Source organism: Esox lucius, chromosome 12 (assembly GCF_011004845.1).
Source record: "Esox lucius isolate fEsoLuc1 chromosome 12, fEsoLuc1.pri, whole genome shotgun sequence".
In the NCBI taxonomy this organism is placed as follows: Eukaryota; Metazoa; Chordata; class Actinopteri; order Esociformes; family Esocidae; genus Esox; species Esox lucius.
The window spans coordinates 2,932,670-2,954,537 of record NC_047580.1 but is presented as its reverse complement, the minus strand read 5'-3'; the positions used below and the strand labels follow the sequence as shown (position 1 = coordinate 2,954,537).

General features: G+C 39.9%; 1 protein-coding gene across 2 annotated transcripts in view; it reads right to left on the bottom strand.

The window, feature by feature from the left end:
- cacna2d3a (calcium channel, voltage-dependent, alpha 2/delta subunit 3a) overlaps positions 1–21,868 on the bottom strand; it is a 691,437-nt gene that overhangs the window by 425,717 nt on the left and 243,852 nt on the right. For both annotated transcript variants that reach the window (XM_034295715.1, XM_034295716.1), the window contains exon 5: positions 2,803–2,965. In XM_034295715.1, coding sequence (XP_034151606.1) covers positions 2,803–2,965 — 163 coding nt within the window. The remainder of the gene's footprint in view (positions 1–2,802; positions 2,966–21,868) is intronic.

Below are 21,868 nucleotides of genomic sequence, written 5' to 3'. Positions count from 1 at the left end.
GCACAGCCCTCTTCAGATCACCCCACAGATGTTCACTTGGATTCAGGTCTAGGCTCTGGCTGGGACATTCCAAAACGTTAATCTTCTTCTGGTGGAGCAATGCTTTTGTGGATTTGGATGTGTGCTTTGGGTCGTTGTCATGCTGAAAGGTGAACGTCATCTTCAGCTTTCTAATGGACGCCTGAAGGTTTTGTGCCAAAATTGCCTGATATTTGGAAATGTTCATAATTTCCTCCACCCTGACTAAGGCCCCAGTTCCAGCTGAAGAAAAACAGCCCCAAAGCATGGTGCTGCCACCACCATGCTTTACTGTGGATATGGTGTTCTTTGGATGATGTGCAGTGTTGTTTTTGTGCCAAACATATCTTTTGGAATTATGGCCAAAAAGTTCAATCTTGGTTTCATCAGACCATAACACATTTTCCCACATGCTTTTGGAAGACTTGTTTTTTCAAACTTCAGCCGGGCTTGGATGTTTTTCTTTGTAAGAAAAGGCTTCCATCTTGCCATCCTACCCCATAGGCCATTTATACGAAGAATACGGGAGATTGTTGTCACATGTAGCACACAGCTAGTACTTGCCAGAAATTCCTGCATTTCCTTTAATGTTGCTGTAGGCCTCTTGGAAGCCTCCCTGACCAGTTTTCTTCTCATCTTTTCATCAATTTTGGAGGGATGTCCATATCTTGGTAATGTCTCTGTTGTGCCATATATTCTCCACTTGATGATGACTGTCTTCACTGTGTTCTGTGGTATATCTAATGCTTTGGAAATTATTTTTTACCCTTCTCCTGACTGGTATCTTTAAACAATGAGATCCCTTGATGCTTTAGAAGCTCTGCGGACCATGGCTTTTGCTCTGGGATGCAACTAAGAGAATGTCAGGACAATCCTACTAGAACATCACCAGGACTCTGAAGCCCTATTGTTAAACACCAAAGCCACCATAAATTACATACCACACACACCCCATACCATATTTCATCTCCCTGGACATGCATACTTCATACAGGAAGTTACAAACCCTGACCTAAGTCATACAGGAAGCCCCCACCTACCAAACCAAAGTCCCATCTACTGTCACCAATCATCCAAAAGTGACAGAATATGCCCTATTTTAACTACTTAACGACATTCTTAAATAACCATTTTGTTTGTGTACATTGACTAATATTTTATAATTTCCAACCAAGCCAGCCAATCCAAATATATATTTTTCTTTCTGTTTGACTTTGCTTCTGTTTGTCAGTTAGGTTGTGTGGGATCTGTTTTTCATTAGGTATTGAGGTTAGAAGATTCTACAAAGGATGGTCCAGAGGTTGCTGTTTACGCAGATCATACATTTGTTGCATTTCTTTATGAATTAAATTATATCATTTTGTTTTTCAATATTGGGGAATGTGGATCTGCCTTTGTCTCTCTGTCTATCTCTTAATGTCTAAGTGCCTCTATCAGTCTTTCTTTCTGCCTGTAATTTCAAAGGGACATCACTGGCATGGGAAAATGTTGCCTCTGTCTCTGTCTACCTAGAACAAAGAGCAAATCACCACCACAGGAGTTCCCTAGCCAATTCACACGGATTAGCTCTGATAGCAAACAAAGATTTAAAACAATTTAAAGTTGCTTTCCTCTTTTATTTTTTGTCTTTCTAACCCATGCTTTCATTCTTTGCCCATGTTCATTGAATTTTCTTAATTCATTGTCTCCCAGTTTCTCTTTATAATTACAAACCTTTGTGTGTGTGTGTGTGTCTCCACTCCATCTCTTCGTCTGTCTTTCTGTCTTGTTCTTAGACCTTCAATAACTCGGACACAATCCAGTTTTCTCTGTCTCCTATTCTCTCTCTCCCTATCACTTTGTTGCTCACAGTTACTTCTGTTTTTCCTTCTTTGCTGGGTTAAGCTGACATGACATTCACTCAGTCTGCCAAGTGCTGTACAAGGACGTGACTTCCTCTTTTGGACTTCGCTTGGAAGAATTAGCGTAATAATGGATTATTAAATAGCTAATTAAGTTAATGGCAGGAGGGGGTGGAGAAGGATCTTCAATTAAAATACTTTTTGTTGGAATAAAGACACAAACAGGTGCACATAGGAAGGCAGACACAAAAACACACACATATAGAGCACATACCTTTGTTTTGCATGCTGTTATTGAAAATACCTTTGTTTTTCATTTAGTTATTTAACATATGTACCAATTTTAAATATTTTGTTTTCATGTTGTTCTTGAAAGTACCTTTTGTTGGTATTGAATACTCATTTGTTTAACATGATATTGCTGAATGTCCCTCTGCTGAAATATGTTTTTATTATACTTTTTTGAACATTTTAGTATAAAAACATACTGGTTACACTATAGTATGAGTCACAATTTCCATCCCTAGATGATCTATAGATAGTAATGCTATCAATAAACTTTCAATAAATGTTAAACTATCGCTTGATTAACTACTGCTTTCTAAGGTTATGGTTAGGTTTAGAATTAGGTTTAGGGTTAAGGTTAGGGACAGAATTTAGGTTAGGATACAGATAAACATATACCTTTTTTGTGCATGTTATTAAACACACCTTGATTATATGTTGTTACTGAACTACCATTGTTGTAGATGTTGTCACTGAACATTCTTTTGATGCACATGTTGTTATTGAACATACCTTTATTATATGTTGTTACTGAACTACCATTGTTGTAGATGTTGTCACTGAACATTCTTTTGATGCACATGTTGTTATTGAACATACCTTTATTATATGTTGTTACTGAACTACCATTGTTGGTAGACATTGTTATTGAACATACCTTTGTTGTACATGTTGGTGGGCACCTGGACCACACTGAGGCTAAGGTTGACAGACAGGTTGTTGAAGTGGTCATTGGGTTGTAGAAGAAAGTCCCCTCCAAGTTCAACACTATTTCCCTCTTCATCGATCTCGTTTATCAACACTGCATTGAAATACTCATACTGGAAAAGGAAGAGGAAAGAAAAAATGAAAGGCAGGGAGAGGCAGGGAGACAACATATTATTACATTTTTATTTCCTTTTCATTCTAATCTTTGTGTTATATCTTGCAGTATCCTCACTGCTATATATGTTGCTGATGTTAATAGCATTATTGTTATTCCTCAAGTTACTGAATCCGTGAAAACCTGAGTCATCATCTCAGGGTCACCAAGTGCAGGTAAAAGGTGCTGACTGAGTGTGCCCAAGCCTCAATTCGCTCTGTTTCCTGCCTGGCTGGCTGTTATGATGCTCTAGAAGCACTGTACCTAGGGCCTGCTGGCTGTATTTTTAACACTGCGCATACTGTATAGTCTATTAATAAATCATAGAGCTGTTTAAATTTAGCCCCACCACCAGTGACATCTAGCCACCTAGTACAGTGGCTGGGGCAGGGCTTAAACACCACCCCAACAGTGTAGGCCTCGCAGAACTCTCAAAAAACAAACACATATGTGTGTATGCAGTCTCACACACACAAACATCTGCAAAGTCCCATGCTATAACACACGCAAGCGCAAACACACAACCTCATAGGATTCCTCACAACCACAAATCAGTAAGCCACTTCATTCACCCATCAGTTTTTCAGTGTTTTGGACTAATATATATTCGTAGGTAATTACAAACAGAGTATGGACGGGACAACTTGTGATACTTCTTTACTTTTCATCAGGGGAAACATCTTTGCACTATATGACCTCAGTCTAGACCTTGTTTATTACCAAGATTCTGTAAAGTTAAAGTTTAATGTATTATGTGTTGCATTATAGCAGCTGTTTATTTGGGATCAGCGAAACACCGGTGTCTCTGGCCCCTAAGTAATGTAGTCGATAGTGTCTATGCTCACACATACAATAATACTATATATCACCCATATGACCCTACCTCCATAACACACCTCCATCAAACCCTCCCCAACCCAATCGCTTTCACCTATATCCCAATTCAGGTGCAGTAACCTCACCTTCTCCCTTGCTTTCTGTCATGTCTACCAGGCATGCAAGCAGGCCCAAGGGTGATAAAGCCATCCATTAGGCCTGTGCACCACCACAGTCTGTATCAGACTAATTAATCAGCTCTGATTACTCTTATTAGCCTGTTATCAGGAGCAGACTGCCTGTGCAAGGTGAAGGAGGTAGCGACTCAGAAAATCTCTTTTCCTCCATCACTCCCTTTATTGCTCCTCTGGGTGGGGAAAACCAAAACATAATTTCAAAATGTTTTATTCCCCGTTCTCTCACTTTCTTGCTCTCTCGTTCACTCTACCTGCCACTACCAGAGAGCTACTTGAGTTGAAGGTCAGGGAGAGGAGTGAGGGCATTTGTCTTGTAAATGACTGTATATAGATGTGGTGTAAAACAGAAGCAGGAAGAGTTATGAGGGCATGGAGAACTCTGGATAGATGACAGAGACTGATGTGGATACAGCCTCTTAGATTTATACTGTAACTGAACGTATAATCTAGAATTGAAGCTTATTGTTTGATTGAGATGCTGTGAATGTAACAGAATATATTGCAGAGGACAATAGGTTCCTGAATTAACAAGGACCTCACAATATGTATGTCTCTCAATTCTATATGTGTTGCGATTCAATGCTTTATATTTATTGCAAGTCCAGAGATATTGATATCCATATTTCTCCCGCAGAATGACACTAGAGATCTTCATGAAAAAGGCTCTGATCAAAAAGGCTCTGATAAGTTAAAAAGGAATAATACTGGAGTTCTGGAGTAAGTACAGCAAACTAGTGCAAAGACCCGGACAGAACCCAGCCTGAGGGGTGAGTAGGGCAAAGATAATTAGTCAGTTTTGCGTCCAGAGGGTCATGGAGGCCATTGTCATCTATATACGTCTCCAAGCGTCACCACCTGAGATGCAGCAGATGGTGGGTACAGCAGGTCCCCAGAAGCAAGGTCTGGCATACGTCCTCAGAGGAATCAGTGAAAAGAAAGTAGCGGAAGAACTTCTCCATGCCTGAGAATGGTTGGAGAAGCCCAGACCCATCACAAGACACAGGAAAGAGAACAATTCTGCTTAGTTAAGAGGGAAGCTTGGGGAGTGCTGAGGGATCTCCTAAGGCAACAGTTTTGGGATGAACTTAAGAAACTAAACTACCCTGAATGGCAACGCTCTACCAATGACACACCCACCAATGAGAGGTCCCTGTAGGCCATACAGCGTTTATGGGCAGAACCAAACGCCTATGCTTAGGTCACGGCAGCGTTGGAACACCAACTGAGGGGGCTGGAGAGGTTCCACACTGTCTCCCACATTAACACTTTGACCCAGAACTATGGAGGGGTTAAGTTTGTCCAAGATGTGTGACACTCCTCCTTCAGTAATCCAACAGGGAGGAGAAGGCACGCAGAGGGGTCTGTGATTAGTGTTCACCAACTGGGTCAAACTTAACTGGTTGGAGTGTGAGGTAATGACATCCTGGGGACTCAAGGATCCAGAGGGAACTCAGCATGAAGCAAGGGTGTATAAGTTAGAGGTAATTCACAGAACCAGTAAGGACTGTCTCTACCCTGCTAAAGATACCTTAGGCTGGGGACCCAGAGACAAACAAGCAACTCTTATTTGATTTAAGTATTGCACTGTCATTCGTTAGCTCTACTTTCAGGAAAACCTCTCTCCCCCTTCATTAACTTGCAGCAAGGTATAGTTTGGAAATAGCCAGTCATTATTCTGCAGTTATTATTTTCTGTTTGGCACTGTCTAGGAACATTAGATTTTGTTTAACGATTTTTATCTTTACTGCCAATAATTGTTTTGTTTGGATTATACCCAAATAAAATAAGCTCAAGGAGAGAATGACAGATTTTTCACCTTGTTGGCTCTGGGATCCAAACTATCAACATTTTGGTTACTGGTCAGAACTGTTAGGCTATCTGCAACTCCTGACAAAAGGTTGCTGATATATTTAATGAGGAAACTGTTAATGAGATCACTTTCAGAAGAAAGCCATGGCTTGTTTTCTCAGCTGCTGTATTAGCTTGCTTACTGGTGGGGCGCTTTTTGTCTTGTTCTTTTGTTTATAGGAATGACCCTTTGTATAACAACCATAGCATTTATAGAAATTCAGTACAGTTGTTTTCTAGCCCGTGACCATTCTGACGATTAAACCATTCCTTTAGGAAGTACTCGCTCTATCTCAATACACCATGAAAGTGGTTGGGGGAAGAGGAACGGTATCCGTGAAAACGTGTTGATATGACCGTGCTCAGGAAAGCAGTGTAAAGCAGCTGCATCTAAAGAGCCAGTGAAAGCAGGAGAGCAGAGAACATCAGAGAGATAGTAATTAGACATTCATATGGTGTCAACACACAACACTTCACCAACTGTCAAGTACTGTAAACTGCATATTTGAAATGAAAACCCTTAACGAGAAGCATGCATGATTAACAACTGGTGCAGAATGAGGAATGAGGGTCAGGCATTATGCAAAGCACCAAAACCAACAATGTGTTTACTTTAACTACAGAGACAATTACATTAAGTAACTGGACAATTAATGTATGGATGTCAGTAGCTCTGGTCAAACATCTGGTAATGTACAAGGAACTTAAAGTTAGAGTTCAGCTCAGATCAACTACATGAAGTGAAGATGCACAAGAAGAGAGGTCCAGAACCCGCTAATCAGGAGCAAGAGTATCATGCGGTGTATAATGTGGCTTAGTGCCAGAGGTTGTTAGCACTGTAACCTTGAGTGGGTGGGAGGTTCAAGCACACGCCAGAGTGGCGGCCTGCAATAGATTACTTTTGCTTTCCAGTTCTCTCTCTTTGTATTTATTTACAAACTCCACATCCCTCCTTTGTCCTATTTTCTCTCTCCCTCAACACCTCACTTTTTCACTGTTCCTCCCTCTCTTCCTTGCTCTCTTTTTCCCTTCTTTAACAAAACTTTAACCCTCTCCCTCATCTCCCTCCCTTCCTCAACATCTCTACTTCCCTCTTTCTGTACATGCAGTCTTTCAATCTCTCATGTACAAACGTCTCTTTCCTTCCTCTTCTACATCTCTTATTTTATTATTTTCTCTCGCTCTCCCCCACTTAAAATTCCAATTCAATTTAAGGGCATTATTGGCATGGGAAACATTTGTTTACATTGCCAAAGCAAGCAAAAAAAAAAAAAATCATAATCACACACAGGGTTGGAAAGGATCAAGGCATTTTGAGTGTTATATTATAGACTACAGTATGTACATGTGGGATATGTTCACATTGTTGCCCTCCAATGGTATCCTCATGGCAATATGCATCTCTAATTTGGTCATACATATTTCAAGAGGTTTGGAAATAAAGCCTTGTTCCCTCCTTATTTTATGGGCAGTGTGTACATAGTCTGTCGTCTCTCAAGAGCCAAGTCTGCTTATGGCGGCATCTCAATAGCAAGGCCATGCTCGCTGAGTACTTATATTGTCAAGGTGTTTCTTGACACCTTCATGTTTGAGACGTGTTATGCAGGATTAAGGACAAATCAAGCAACATGCGTGCACACCGCACAGAAAGCTGACACAGACACACTTAAGTTGTCATCACACTTTCAAAACAAATGGGGGGCTCGTTTGAAAACATGGTGCATGCTACAAAATAATCTGGCTTCTTGAGTATTCTTTGATATGTCTTGGAAAATGTAGAGCAATGCTAGTAAGCCCTTTGTTGTAGAAGGTACCTTTAAGGGGTTGTGAAATTGAGCAGCTATTTTCTGGAGTTTGAGGATTAGTGGGTATAGTCCTAGTTCAGTTCCCCATGCAATATTTGTGTTTTTGCTTTGCAGTCTGAAAATCCTGCATGCATTGCCTCAGTTGGGTGTTTATCCCATCTAATGAAGTGTTGGTTGGTAGGTGGACAATTATTTCGCAGTATACTCTAGGCCGCATCTTGATGTTTCTGACTGGTTAGAATTTGCTGATCAGTGTGCCATTCATTAGTTTTTTGCTCGTTTTATGAATACTCACTTTAACTCACTTTTAATAAATTGGGATGAGTGAGAGGCGTGATCAGAACAATGTATTGTAGAGTTTGATTCACCAATCTGAGACATTTGAGAGGACATTTGAATTGTAAAAGTTTATTGTCCTAAAATAACAAAAGGTAGGGGAAGATGTGTTGTAAGAGTGCTTCTAGATTTGTTGAATGACACGATCGTGCCGTTTGCATGCCAGACTCCGACCTTTATACTAATAATCAGAATTATTATTAGTAGTAAATGTAGGGTATAATGTGTCACTTGGTGATTTATGATGGACAGGCTTCCAGACTGATTTCACAGGTGGGCGAGACATCCTGTTTGCTGGGTAGGACTTCCGGTGGAATATATGGGCTTCCTGTATGACGTGTGTTAGAGCGGAACTTCTGTAATGTTTGATGTTTTACAAGGACTGATAAGCACCCCGGACAAGTGTTATATGTTTGATGTTTAACAATGGGGTTCTTAGGGTTCCGGAATGTTAAATTCCCAGGCAATAAATAAGTGCTATATCAGCAGCAAGATGTTTGGTGTTTAACAAAAGGGTGCCAGGGTTCAGCAATTCTTTAACCCACACTGCATTTTATGCTATAACAGATGTCCTACAACCAGTAGGTGGTAACCTTCCATGTTTTACAATGTGCGTGTAGCCTGGTGTTTTTCCACCAGCACTATATTATGTGGGAAACATGCTTTTTGTGTAAGATATAAAGACGGGATCGGGACTTCAGATTTCTGAGAGTTTCAGCCCATTTTTCATTTTAACAAGAGATGGGCCTTAAGATCAGATCGGCCCATAGTAATGGTCCCTAAATAACCAATACTACAATCTGTAGTATATGCAGATCAAAAAGCATCCGGTGTTTCACACAAGGTTTGTAGTCTGACAAAGCACTACAATAAACAAACATCACATGAGCAATGCTATTAATGCTATTATTACAATCACTGCCTGGGCCGACCACACATTGGCCCTCATTTATCATTCTTGCGTAGAAACGGGCGTATATGTTGGCGTAAGATTTTGCTATACTCCTCTCACCGCCTGATTTATGAAGCTGTGCGTACCTTTAAAATCCAGGTGTACGCAATACCTGCCCTTGATAAATGCCGCGGCTGAAAACGATCGTCATTATACGCCCCTATATATCCAAGTCTCCGCTTCCCCCAAGCCCTCATTTTACGCCATGGACACACGGAAGACGGCAAAAAAGAGAAACTTTTGAGACGATCACCAGGGAGGGAGAAAGAAATAAAATAGTTTTAAAAGTTGATGATATGATGTGGAGTACCATTCATTCACATTAATAATTGCATGACAATTTGTAATATTCGTCTTATTATTTTATGATATTTATTATTAATGACGTTTATTGTTATTTAGAAGATGAATGTCGTTATTATTATTTCTATTATTATTATTATTTAAAAGAAGAAGAATGTGATTTTTATTATTTTGTCTGTCTGAATTATATTTTGGTCATTAAAAGCCTTTTATTATTGAACCCAGTCCGAGCGCAACTGCCGGGCCTAACCCTGAAACGTCATGTAAAGCTCACAGGCTCGCATCTGAAGGAATACATATAAATCAAATGCTTTGGTAAAGTCACACAAATTAAACATTGAAGTCCATGTTGCACAAAAATAAACACTGAAGTTTGTAATTATTATGTTGTTGTTTTTTTTACAGTGGGTCATAATATATCATATCTTTTAGTTTGTCAGTGCATTAGGATTTTTTTTTCTGCGCATTTCCGCACTAACTCAGAACGTGCGTACACCACCTCCTGAGCTGGCGTAGGATTTGAGAGTGCCTTACGCCAACGTCCATATTGATAAATCTCAAAGTCACCGTGGTTTTGGGTGTACGCCAGGTGTACGCTGGAAATTTGGTGTATGCACTTTTGATAAATGAGGGCCATTATGACTACGTTGATTGTATCGTGGTTGGGTTTGAAATATTGATAAAAATAAAAACAATGATTGTGGTAAATGTGTATGTATGAACAATGGTGATTTTTTTTTGTTTTAAGTCAGCATTAACTTTTAAGTTGCATTATATGGCAAAACGTTACAAAGTCACCCGGAAGGTATCGTATAAATTTGCATGAACTACAGTGAATTGTTGACAGGTATATGATATGTTATTTCAAGTAAACAAAACTTTTGTAAACGCGTCTCATCAAATTGTACAATGGGGGTCAACGCGAAATTGTTTTCTTCACATAGGTAGAAATGTTTAATAGGCAGCAATGGTTAAAAACTGTAGTATTTGCGAGTTTGAGAATACCTGTCTGTGTTAGTGTGAGCCGATGCTGGGACATCCGTGTAAGATGTGCTGCATTCTCGTAATGACTTGAAGAAACTTGTGAAATCTGATTTTTGATTGCTGTATTATGGACTTGTGTTTGTTAAATGTTGAAGAGATTAATGGTGATATGGTGACAATAGTCAGCGTTTATATGTAAGCGGATGAGTTTGTCGTTAATAGATACAATTAAATGACGTGATGTCACGGCTGAGCCGCGATAACTAATGAGAACGGCGTTTTTACTGGGCAGGAAGTATCAATATATTTGGTTGCCAAATGTCAACAACGATCTGAAATAACTAGTTAAGCTTTATCCACAATTCTAATCATTGTAGCCGGTATAGTTCTAACGTGAAGAACGATGACGTGTAACCAGTGACAAAGTTAAGAGGCGTTACCTGCTGGAAGTGCCCCGGCTGCGATGTAAAGACAATATTAAATCTGCGGCTTCTACAGAAGTTGTTTTATTTGAAGTAATTTATTTGAATTGTGTTGCAATTACAAATGCTAACAAACAAGACATTTGAACTTTTTAATAATGTGTAAATCTATTTTACGATTGAACAATCCATGCGCTTTTATCTGTCTTTTAGATTGTCTGTTTTAAATCTCTGATTTAGGTTGAAAGGAATTAAACCCAGCCGTGTTTGGTAAACACATTTTTGGGCCTTCAAATCTTGGTAAGTGTACTTTTAACATTATTGTTAATCAGCTTTAAATACTTGTACGCACTTGCTAACCCTCTTTTTATTTATTTCAGACAAAATGACCAGCATCAGTGTCAGTTGGACTGTGCGGTTGTGATCTTACACAACCTGAACAGATACTTTTTGTGTAAGTCTAATTATTTAGACATTTTCAGTCTTGTAATAAAATGTTATTACCATTACAACAATATGCATACAGCTGAGCATTTGTACTCTACTTACCAACCAACAAATTGAGGACCTCCGGTGATGATACAGAGTACATGACCATAATGGCTTCAGTTACGGACACCATGGCTGCACAGTGTCAGGGGATTTTTGTTTCATGGTGATGTACTCTTTATGTACTTACACGATAACCATTTCTATGGCATCATGAATCTGAAGGGTTTTCTGGGTGTCATATGTTTGTGAGTGGTGTTATACAGGTTTTAACACCCAATGGCGATCAATGGCTATAAACATGGCTGTAGTGTCTGTCTTCATGAAGATTCTCATACCCAACCTCGTAACACAAAGCAGTGCTGTAAGCGGATATGTTATTCAGATTTGTGTTATAGACAGCATAAACGCTTGAAGCACCACAAAGATGTGAGTCATTGGGTTAGCAGGTGTGACCAGAAAAAATACTGTTTTGATGGCGGCAGTCATTACAATGTTAGTATTACCAACTATAAAGCACACAACTGCACGGCTAACATGTGTCCCAACTGTAATGTGGATCTGTCGGTTGAAATGAATCATCAATGTTTCATAAAACCATCTAAGCCTGAGGACCCCAGTGAGTGCTACATATTTTATGATTTTGAGACAATTGCCAATCCGGTGAATGGTGTACACACTGCATATTTTGTGTGCGCAATAAGCTTTGATAACGAGACGTGGTGTTCAGCTGGAGATGGTTGTGTTGCTGCTTTTTTCCAAAAGTTTAGGCAACTGAAATATAATGACTACTTATAGCACACAGCTATAAAGGTTTCAATGGTTACATCTTGATGCTAACAATGCTATTGGCACCACACTTATTGCTAATGGTAGCTAGCTCATGATTTTTACAGACAGCACATTCAATCAGAGACACATTGACAGTCATTGCTTCCTACCAATAAAGCTGGCGGCCTTTTCACATGCTATGGGTTTTAAAGGATTAGAAAAACGGCTACTTTCCTGTCAACATCAAGGAGAATTAAACCATGTTGGCTCCCAACCAGAACCACATTACTATGGTGTGAATATCATGATGACTAAAGAAAAAGATTAGTTTTTGCAAAGTTACGCATCTGTTTCCGCAGACCCCTTTGTCATGCAGGATGAAATAAAGGCTTACTACGAGAATTATGTGGTCATCTTGAGAGAGGGTTGTATGCGCTACAGCCTCGGGTTCCTGGAGTGTGGTGGTGTTGACCCAATTAAGATTGTTTCGGCTTGCATGAATGTCTATTGCAACAGATTCCTCACCAAGGAAACCATTGCATTGGTCCCCTCAGGCAACTACAACCGTTGTCAGACGACATTCTCAAACAACTCAATCCAATGGCGTGAATATGTGGGCTCTGATGACAATATATCAATAAAGGGGTGAAGTGAATATCTGTGCCTACTATGTTGATGGATGTGCTGAACCTGATGGGGTGTGCAAAGTCTATGAATTTCTAGGCTGTTTCTGGCACGGTCACGCAAAGTGTCATTGTTCAGCAAGCACCAATCAAATGACGAAGATTCAGTATGGGTTGATGCACCAACAATGGCTGACAAAGCTTGAGGCTTTAAAAGAACAACACAACGTACATGTTCAATACATATGGGAGTGTGAGTGGAATCAGCTTAAAAACACATCCGCAGATGTCAAAGCTTTCTTGAAGACATTTGATGCTCCAGGACGCCTTGACCTTCGGGATTCTCTTTTTGGCGGTCGTACCAACGAAATTCATGTGAAGTTTACGGCTCAAGAAGGGGAGTCTATTCAGTATAAAGATGTCTGTAGTCTTTACCCATTCTGCAACAAGACAAAGATTTATCCGATTGGGCATCCAGATATAATCTTTCGAGATTTCAAACCGCTAGACACCTACTTTGGTATTGTTAGGGCTACGGTGTGTCCACCGAAAGGCCTTTATAACCCTGTTTTACCGCACAGGCTCGGCGGTAAGCTGTTCTTTCCCTTGTGTTGATTATGTGCAGAGTCTGAAAACCAGGTAACTGATTGTTCACATACTGATTCAGAAATATTTTTAACTGGTACCAGGGTTTCTATTGAGCTGCTTAAGGCTGTTGAGAAAGTTTATCGCATTGTGAAAATATTCGAAGTCTGGGTTTTCACCAGGACATCAGATGATCTTTTTGCAGCTTACACGAGAACATTCCTCAAGCACAAGCAGGAAGCTAGCGGCTTCCCGGCATCTGTGGTTGACGATGATGCTAAGACCACTATATCCGTGAATATCATGAAAAGGAGGGTGTGCAGCTTGACAAGGAAAACATTGTTGTAAACAGTGCTAGGCAATCTTTGGCTAAATTGGCAATGAATAGTCTTTGGGGTAAGATGGATGAGCGGTCTAACCTTATGAACACAATGTTAACTACAGATCCGGAGGAGTTTAGCCACTACCTTTTTTCCAGTAAAATAGAAGTTGGTTATTTCTCTTTCGTCTCAGACACAGTTGCGATGGTACAGTGGCGTTACACATAACAGACACCAATCAAACCACTTAACGGCATTCATTTTTATTGCCACGTTCACAAACGCTTATGCTATACTCAAGTTGTATTCCCTCATGGAGAAGATGGATAGAGGTGTACTCAACACAGACACTGATTCAGTGATCTTTGGCACACGCCATGGGGATTGGGTGCCCCCACTTGGTCCATTCTTGGGTGACTTGAACGATGAGTTACCAGATGGTGACAGCTCCATTTGTTAGTGGTGGGCCAAAGACAAAGGGCATTACGCTCAACAGCTACAACACAATCATTGTTAATTTGGAGACGCTAACATGACTGGTTGATAACTTTGTATGAGGCGAGGGTGGTGATGTGGCTAATGTTGACACAATTGCGAGAGATAAATGCACATTCGCATTGAAAAACCGAGTAGTGTCTAAGCGTTTTGGAGTTGTGTACAACAAGCGTGTACTGCTCCCTGATTACAGCACAAGGCCTTACGGGTACTAAATCACATTCTAGGATGGATAGTGGTTTTGACCCGCGACTTCAACACACATTCAGCTGTGTCATTAGTGGCTGCAGTAACTCAGGTAAAACATATGCTAACATTGTTTTCTCCAAAGAAATTCAGAATATAGTCAGGGTTTATTCATGTTGGCAACCGCTGTATGATGTAATGTTGAAGGTGAAGGACATTACTTTTATAGAAGTTCTACAAACATCGCTGTGTGATGACAATCTGCTACCGATTCCGAAAAACAGCCTTTTAATTATTGCCAATTTAATGAAAAGTGCATCAGAGAGTTTGGAGATGGAGAGAGTTTTCACACATTATTTACACCACCATAACCTAAGTGCAATTTACCTTGTCCAAAACATGTTTGTTAAAGGCAATTCTAGTAGAACGATTAGCTTGAACATAAACTACCGCATCTTGTTTAAAAACAATCAGCAGATTAGCATTTTACAGATATACCCCGGTCTTTCTCGGTTCTTCATGAAAAGTTTTAAGAACGCCTTTTGGTTATTTACTTATTGACTTTAAAGCTACAACACCAGAAGACTACCGTCTGAGAACGGGGCCCTTTTCAGGGGATTGGAGTGTCGTGTACGTTCCTAAGAAAGTTTGATCATGTCTAAATGCATTAGTAGAAAAAATAAATTAATAAATCGGTAAATCAACTAAAAGTTATTTTAGAATCAGCTTCCACCAACCTCATTGTATCACTCTGTGAAATAGCACTTAATCTAAGGCGCAGAAATATACCCTTAACAGAATCGCAGCTCTGAAAAGTAAAGAGATAAAAAGCCAAAATTATTTACATGTCTAGAAAGAACACTTCAGTCACAAAGAAAAGAATAACCATAAACCAATTTGGAGGTTTTCTACGACCGTTACTAAGCGTTGCAGTACCATTCCTAACCAGTCTAACTGCTTCGAGGCATGGTTAGACAACATGGATCATGCTCAGAAAAAAATTCTGGTGCCATGTCTCAACATGCTTTTTACAACTATCCCAAAATAGCTTGTAAGGCATAAAATATATTTGTATAAACAAATGTCTGGTGACACGATGGATGATTTAGCCACCCCCCCAGCAACTGGTTATCAACCAATCAAAGCTTTCTTTGTACCCCCTACCAGGGATCCCACAAAATTGCTTTCCATGTGTTTTTATTATATGCTTTTTTATCATTTGTGATTCATTGTCAAAGTGTATGTTTTACCTTGAATAATTGTTGTATGAAAAATACTATGTAAACATTGATGTGGTTTTACGATGGTTTTACGTGGTTTTATTTTTTAATAATAAAGCTGACATACACATGATTTACTTTTCTATTTATTCAACAACCATGACACAAATAAATGATTCACAAGATTGAGCATGTTGTATGCAATTAAACATTTGCTTATCACGCTTACTCCGGTCATGAAGGCTGGGTCATGACCGCAAGAACAAGATCGCAAGTACAAGCGGCTGAAATGGGTTTTCTCAGAAGGGTGGCTGGCTTCTCCCTTAGGGATAGGGTGAGAAGCTCAGCCATCCGTGAGGAACTCGGAGTAGAGCCGCTGCTCCTTTGCGTTGAAAGGAGCCAGTTGAGGTGGTTCGGGCATCTGGTAAGGAAGTTTGGGGTCCCCTGCTGGAGCTGCTGCCCCCGCGACCCGATACGGATAAGCGGATGAAGAGGAGAATGAGATGAGAAGCTTACTCTGGTACATCTTAGATAATAACTTTGAGACTAGCACATAATTATTTCGTAAATCATCAATATAAAGAGACATAGCATCTTTATAACTCAGACCTCTTGTCATTAGATAGAGAAAGAACACACAATGTGGTCCACACGTGGTTGAAATCATGTCCTGTACTTGCTTTGAACTGTATTCCACATTCTCACAGGTTTGTAGAAAGGCACTGATTGATTTGGGAAAATATGTCAAATCTGGGGGGTTTCCAAAACTGTCATAAAACCTTCCACCGCCATCATCTGCTATGTAAATGGCCAGCCAGTGCTCCCCGGGGTGATTGCTCGGGCGTGTATTAACAATCATCATTGATGCAACATCTCGGACTGGTCCACTAGGTAGTTGGTCGCATGCCAGGACACCATAGAAATTAGTCCTAGATGAAAATTGGTTCACCACCCCGGTCAACTCTGCTGTGTTCATTTCCAGACCATTTTCCTAATAGTAGTCAACCATGACTTGTCGCCGGTTTGACACTTTGATAATGGAGTCAAAAATATAATAAAAAAACAAATTAATTGCGTGGGGCAGTGGTTGTCTGAACCTCATCTCACGTCGTACATTCCCTGACTTGATCAAGGATAGGTGCTGACCACATCCTCATCCGGCGCGCAGTGGAATGCATAAAGGGCACAACTGTGTAAGAAGTCAGACGTGTCAATAGCCAAGGATTGGTCCTTTAGGCGTTTTCCTGAAGCTAAGGCCAATTGGTAAAATTCACGCACAGCTGACCCCGCTGTGTAATTTGGTTGGAATGGTTTGCTACGAAATAGCTGAATGTCTACATACATAGCCATAAACTCCAAGTTTGAAATTAAATGGATTGTTTGTGTAACTTCTTGTAAAACTGTCATTGTCCACCAATCCAACGACAATGCATTTTGGCAGAGGTCCTAAAAATAGGTTTTCCTGGTTGCAAAATAGGTTTTCCTGGTCTTTCAAGTGGGTACTTGGCAGTGGTTGAGAGTAGTGCTTGAGCATGTCCAAGTTTCATGGCTGGTGAAACAGACACTTTCTTGACAAATAGTGATGCAGATAATATATGCAAACGAAAACGCACATCCCCTGCCCCCGTTACACAGAACTTGTCTTTACCACAGACCATCCTAACCTTTATTTCAATGCCATTTAACATGAGTTTCTCATGAAAGAAGATATCTCTATGAACAGGGCTGACCACTTCAAATGTTTTACTATCCGCTGAATAGGCAGCCCTTTTCGTGAGTCCATCGTTCTCGCCAGCAGGGTACGTAACATCCATGGGACCTGCGACGTCCTTGTAAAACAAACCAGCTGAAAACTGTGTCTTTAATGTATCACAGCCATAATTCAGAATGCTCTCTATAATGGCTCTGTAGGGGTATGTGTTGCTACTCTGGCTAATTAAATGATCACCCAAGGAGACATCCATTTGTGAAAATAGGGTGGTTATCGGGTAGTTGATAACCCCAACGTGTGCTCCGGCATCAATATTAATTCTGTCCGGTTTTGTTACTTTTACACATAGGTACAACAAAAGTATTTTTTAGATCAATGTAGTCTTTGCCATTTCCTGCAATAAGAACTCCAGAGGGCATGCGTCTGATATTGCTGATAGGTTTGGTATTTCAATGTATGTATTTTTTTCAATAGATATCTGGGTGAAAGGAACTTTGAATAAATCCAACTCTGTGTTCATACATTCACCAGACATATGGGGTAGGAGTGCCTCTTCCTAAAATATATTCTTAATCAACTTTTCGGTGTTCCCTTTGAATGTCCTACGAGCTGAATGCTTTCTTTTAACCCTGGCTCTTGTTTTTCTTTCATTATTGCATGTTTTACTCTTGTTTTACCCCCTCCTACCAGGTGGTCTCTTTCTAACACCTCGAGTCATAACCATCAATCCTGATCTGTCCTGCTGTTTTGTATGTCATGACATAACACTGCTGACAACATCACCAACTATTTTCCCCGCTGCATTTTTCAGATGTGGTTTTGCTATTGAGAACCCACGCTTCAACAAAGGTATTGCCATCTGGAAAAGCCCTCGGAAAAGGCCCCCTAGACCAGCCCCATACATTGCAGCGCTACCATGATACCCTGGTAATCTGTTACCGGCCTGTCTTGTGTAGTATTCAACATACCTTTGAGGATCATCGTAGAGTTGATGCTGCATCTTATAGTCTAAAAGATTGTTTGACTGGTCTGATGTGTAATTTCGTAAACACCTTGTACAATGGGGCGTACCACCACTTGCCTGGTTTTAAGCCTAATAACTGTTCCAGTTTTGCACTGAATTTTAAATTAAATGGGGCCTGACTTTTACAAACATTATATTTTTAAATTCATCATACCCCACCCATACACCATGTGGTTTTATATAAATGTTGATCTATGCCACTAGTTTTCCTATGCCATTGTAATAACCAGTGTTGAGTTCGTGTTTCGAGTCATGTAGTTCAAATGCATTTTCACCCCATGTAAAAGTCTTCCACATATGCAGGTATTGGAATTCTATCAAAGATACTTCCCAATCACCTTTCAAATCTATATATTAGGGCAAATTTTGTGGTATAGCTCGAACTCGAATTGTTTGGATAGACATGTCTTGACGAGTTACTGGGCAACGTTATGTAGAAGCCACCATCACCCATGCTGGTCACAGTCAATGTAAATGACGTGATCCTGCAAATCCTGGAGTTTTATCCAGTTTCTAGGTCAAGGACTTTTTCCGATGGTATCCAGCTGTTGAATTTCTCAGGCCAACCAAGCATTTCAGAAGACAAATTTTCTTCCCTTTCTGTTCTTTTTCATCCAGAACTGCTTCCACTTTAATTTTTATCCTTGGCTACGATTATTTTCAGTAATTCCTGTTCATAAAAACTATCACATCACCATCGTAATCTTTTATTCTATATACAGGAGGTACCCAAGGAATGCATTCTGTTATTGTAAAATATTCATCTGTGTACCCTTTTTCATAGCCTTTTGTAAACTCTCCTCTCAACTTTGAGAGTCTCACAGTATCCCCAACCGGGAATTTGTAATTTTGATTACCATTTCTCATTATTGTTGTACCATACAGGTTCTTGAGAACTAGTCAATTTTTTCTTCACAACCGTCAGCAATCTTGAATAACCTCAAGCGATGAGTGTTGGCAGCTGTGAGATACCTCAAAATTTGTGATTTGTTTTATTAAATCTCTCAACGATACTCACTTTGATATCATTTCCTGTAGCAAAATTGTATATGTTGTACTTCTTCATTAACACTTCCCCTTGTCCGTTTGGATGTTTTGTGGTGTTCTTCCTTCTTTTAATATCTTAAAATGCTTGCTATACCTCGACAGCACTTTTATTTCTTAGCACACCAATCCATGAGTATTTGCTTAATACATCTGTGTGTTAACATACATTTTATGTTATCGTTTTCAACACTATTAGCACTCATGTCAACCAAATTCAGCTGAAATTGTGAATTTATATTTTGAACAATAACTCTATTTCTTTGAAAATGTATAGCTACAGGCCTTTGTAGCATGTATGTATCCTGGGCGAGTAGCCAGTTTTTTGCTTCGCCATTTTTGAGGATCTCCCCGGTTTTCTTCTAGTACGCTCTTTTCAAACCCTCTCTACCCACCTAAGAACCAGGGTTTGCCGGGCCGAAGTAAATACTTTTCATAACCTGTTCATCGTAGAGCATTTGGGCAATTAACATCGTTTTACTTCAGTCATCCTAGAAATTAAGAAAGGTTACACAAACATACAGATTTCTGCTGATTAGAAAATCTGTAAACAGTTTAGAAATACATTCTACATCCACAGCATCATTACTCAACAATTCTACCACACAAACATCTGTTACATACGTAAAGAAACATAACAGGTGCTCAATTTTAAAGCCTTTGTTATCAGCATTTAAAAATTTTAGAAGTTTAAACATGAAGTTGTTTAGAGCCTTTGATTCAACACCGTTTGACAACAATTGCAGCTAATCATCAGATGTGTTCCTGAAAGTTTCCATATGCTTGTTCAGATTATTAAAACGCTTCATACCGACATGGTCTCGGTCATTAAAAGGTCTACAAACATCAATACCGCTCTTGATAGCTTTGTGCATCAACTTTTTAATCACTAAACCCACATAGGATTTGTTTAGATACATGTAAACATGACAACTGAAGTTACCCATCCTTAGACAGCAGACTCTTTTCTTTCATCACACCAAGACGCACCTGCGTGGCATACAGCTTCCTTATAACATTTATCCATGTATTCATCCCTGTTCTCACTCAGTCTCGTGTGATGTTCGGCTCCAACTTGAGCTCATGCAGAAGGTTCTCAGTGGACGTCACAGCCATGGCGTCACACAGCCAGGCCTCAGCCTTGTGGAGTTCAAACTCCGGTTGGTTGTATTCTTGAGATATGTTTCGTAAATTCTTCCGACTGCTTGACAGGCACAGGCGATATGTCTGTTTTTATGCTGTGTTGAGGACTGTGTTAGCTTAAGGCGGGGCTTCAGGGTCTTACGTCAGTCGAACAGTCCGCAGTCGCAGTCACAATCTAACCTGCTGACTGGTCATAGGTTAGATTATGACTAACCTATGAACAGTCAGCTGCTCTGGGAATGGAGTCATACTGCTCCATTCCCTCTACAACTTTAAACAGTACATCTACCGTATTATCTGTCCACTGTTTTGTCCCCAAATAAAACACTTTACGGAAGGAGTTCCATAAACTGGCATTAAAAACCATTTGATCAGTCACACCGGCCTTAAACTCTTGGCCTTCGGGGGAATTTCATAAAATGCAACCTCTGGGTTGAAAATGTATCCACCGATCCGTTCATTTTCAATAGTGTTTCACCCAAAACGCTGATCGCTGCACAAGACACCATGGTTTGTAATGTGTAGGTAAGTTTACTCAGGCAATACTGAATGATCATCACAGGGGACTGCGTGGTTTAAATACACTGACTATGGCAATCATCTCATAAAACATGAAAGCTTAACATCCACCGGTTGTAGGACATCTGTTGTAGCACAAAATTCCAGGGGGTTATAGCATTGGTGAACCCTGGCGCCCCATTTGTTGAACACCAAACATCTTGCCGCTGATATAACACTTATTTATTGCCTGGGAATTTAACATTCTGGAACCCTAAGACACCATTGTTAAACATCAAACATATCGCACGTGTTATAACTCTCCTCCGGGGTGCTTATCAGTTGTGTAAAAAATCAAACATGGATACATCAATGTAATCAAAAAATAACAAAGTCACAGGACATGCATACGTCGTTCCGGAAGTCCCGCCCTAATACATGTCATACAGGAAGTCCATACGTCACACTGGAATTCCCACCCAGCAAACCGGATGTCCCGCCCACCATGGTCATAAATCACCAAAGTGACACATTATACCTTACATTCACTATTATTTGTAAGCAGGCAAACAGATTTTAAAATCAACTCCTCATGAATAAATTGCTGTTGGACATGCCAACATAAGGGGTTCTACGAGATAATTTAGCCAAGATGTGTTTTACAAATCAAATTGCTTCACGCTAACAAAAAAATATAGAAATCTGACTACTGTATTTACCATTGGTTTTTAATTATGGTAGAAGCACCCACATCTTAAACACATCTCAAAGTAGACCAAAAATGTACCCAGGGAGGCGCAAATCTCTCTTAATGGGCGATACCCCCAGATAAAGGATTGTGCCACAGTGTAATGTTGATGACATAGTTGATCAATATTGATCACATGCAGCGGGACAAAATGTATTTTACTGCTAATGCTTTGTATTGCAATCTTATTCATGAAATTCCTTATTTATTAGGAGAAATATGAAACGTAATCTGTCTGAAAAGGCTAGAGGTTCCTATGTAATTCATCAAATGTATCACAGTAACTATTAGTGAAACAAAATAAAAAAGATATCCTTCACTGTTTCATAACTCTTTGATATT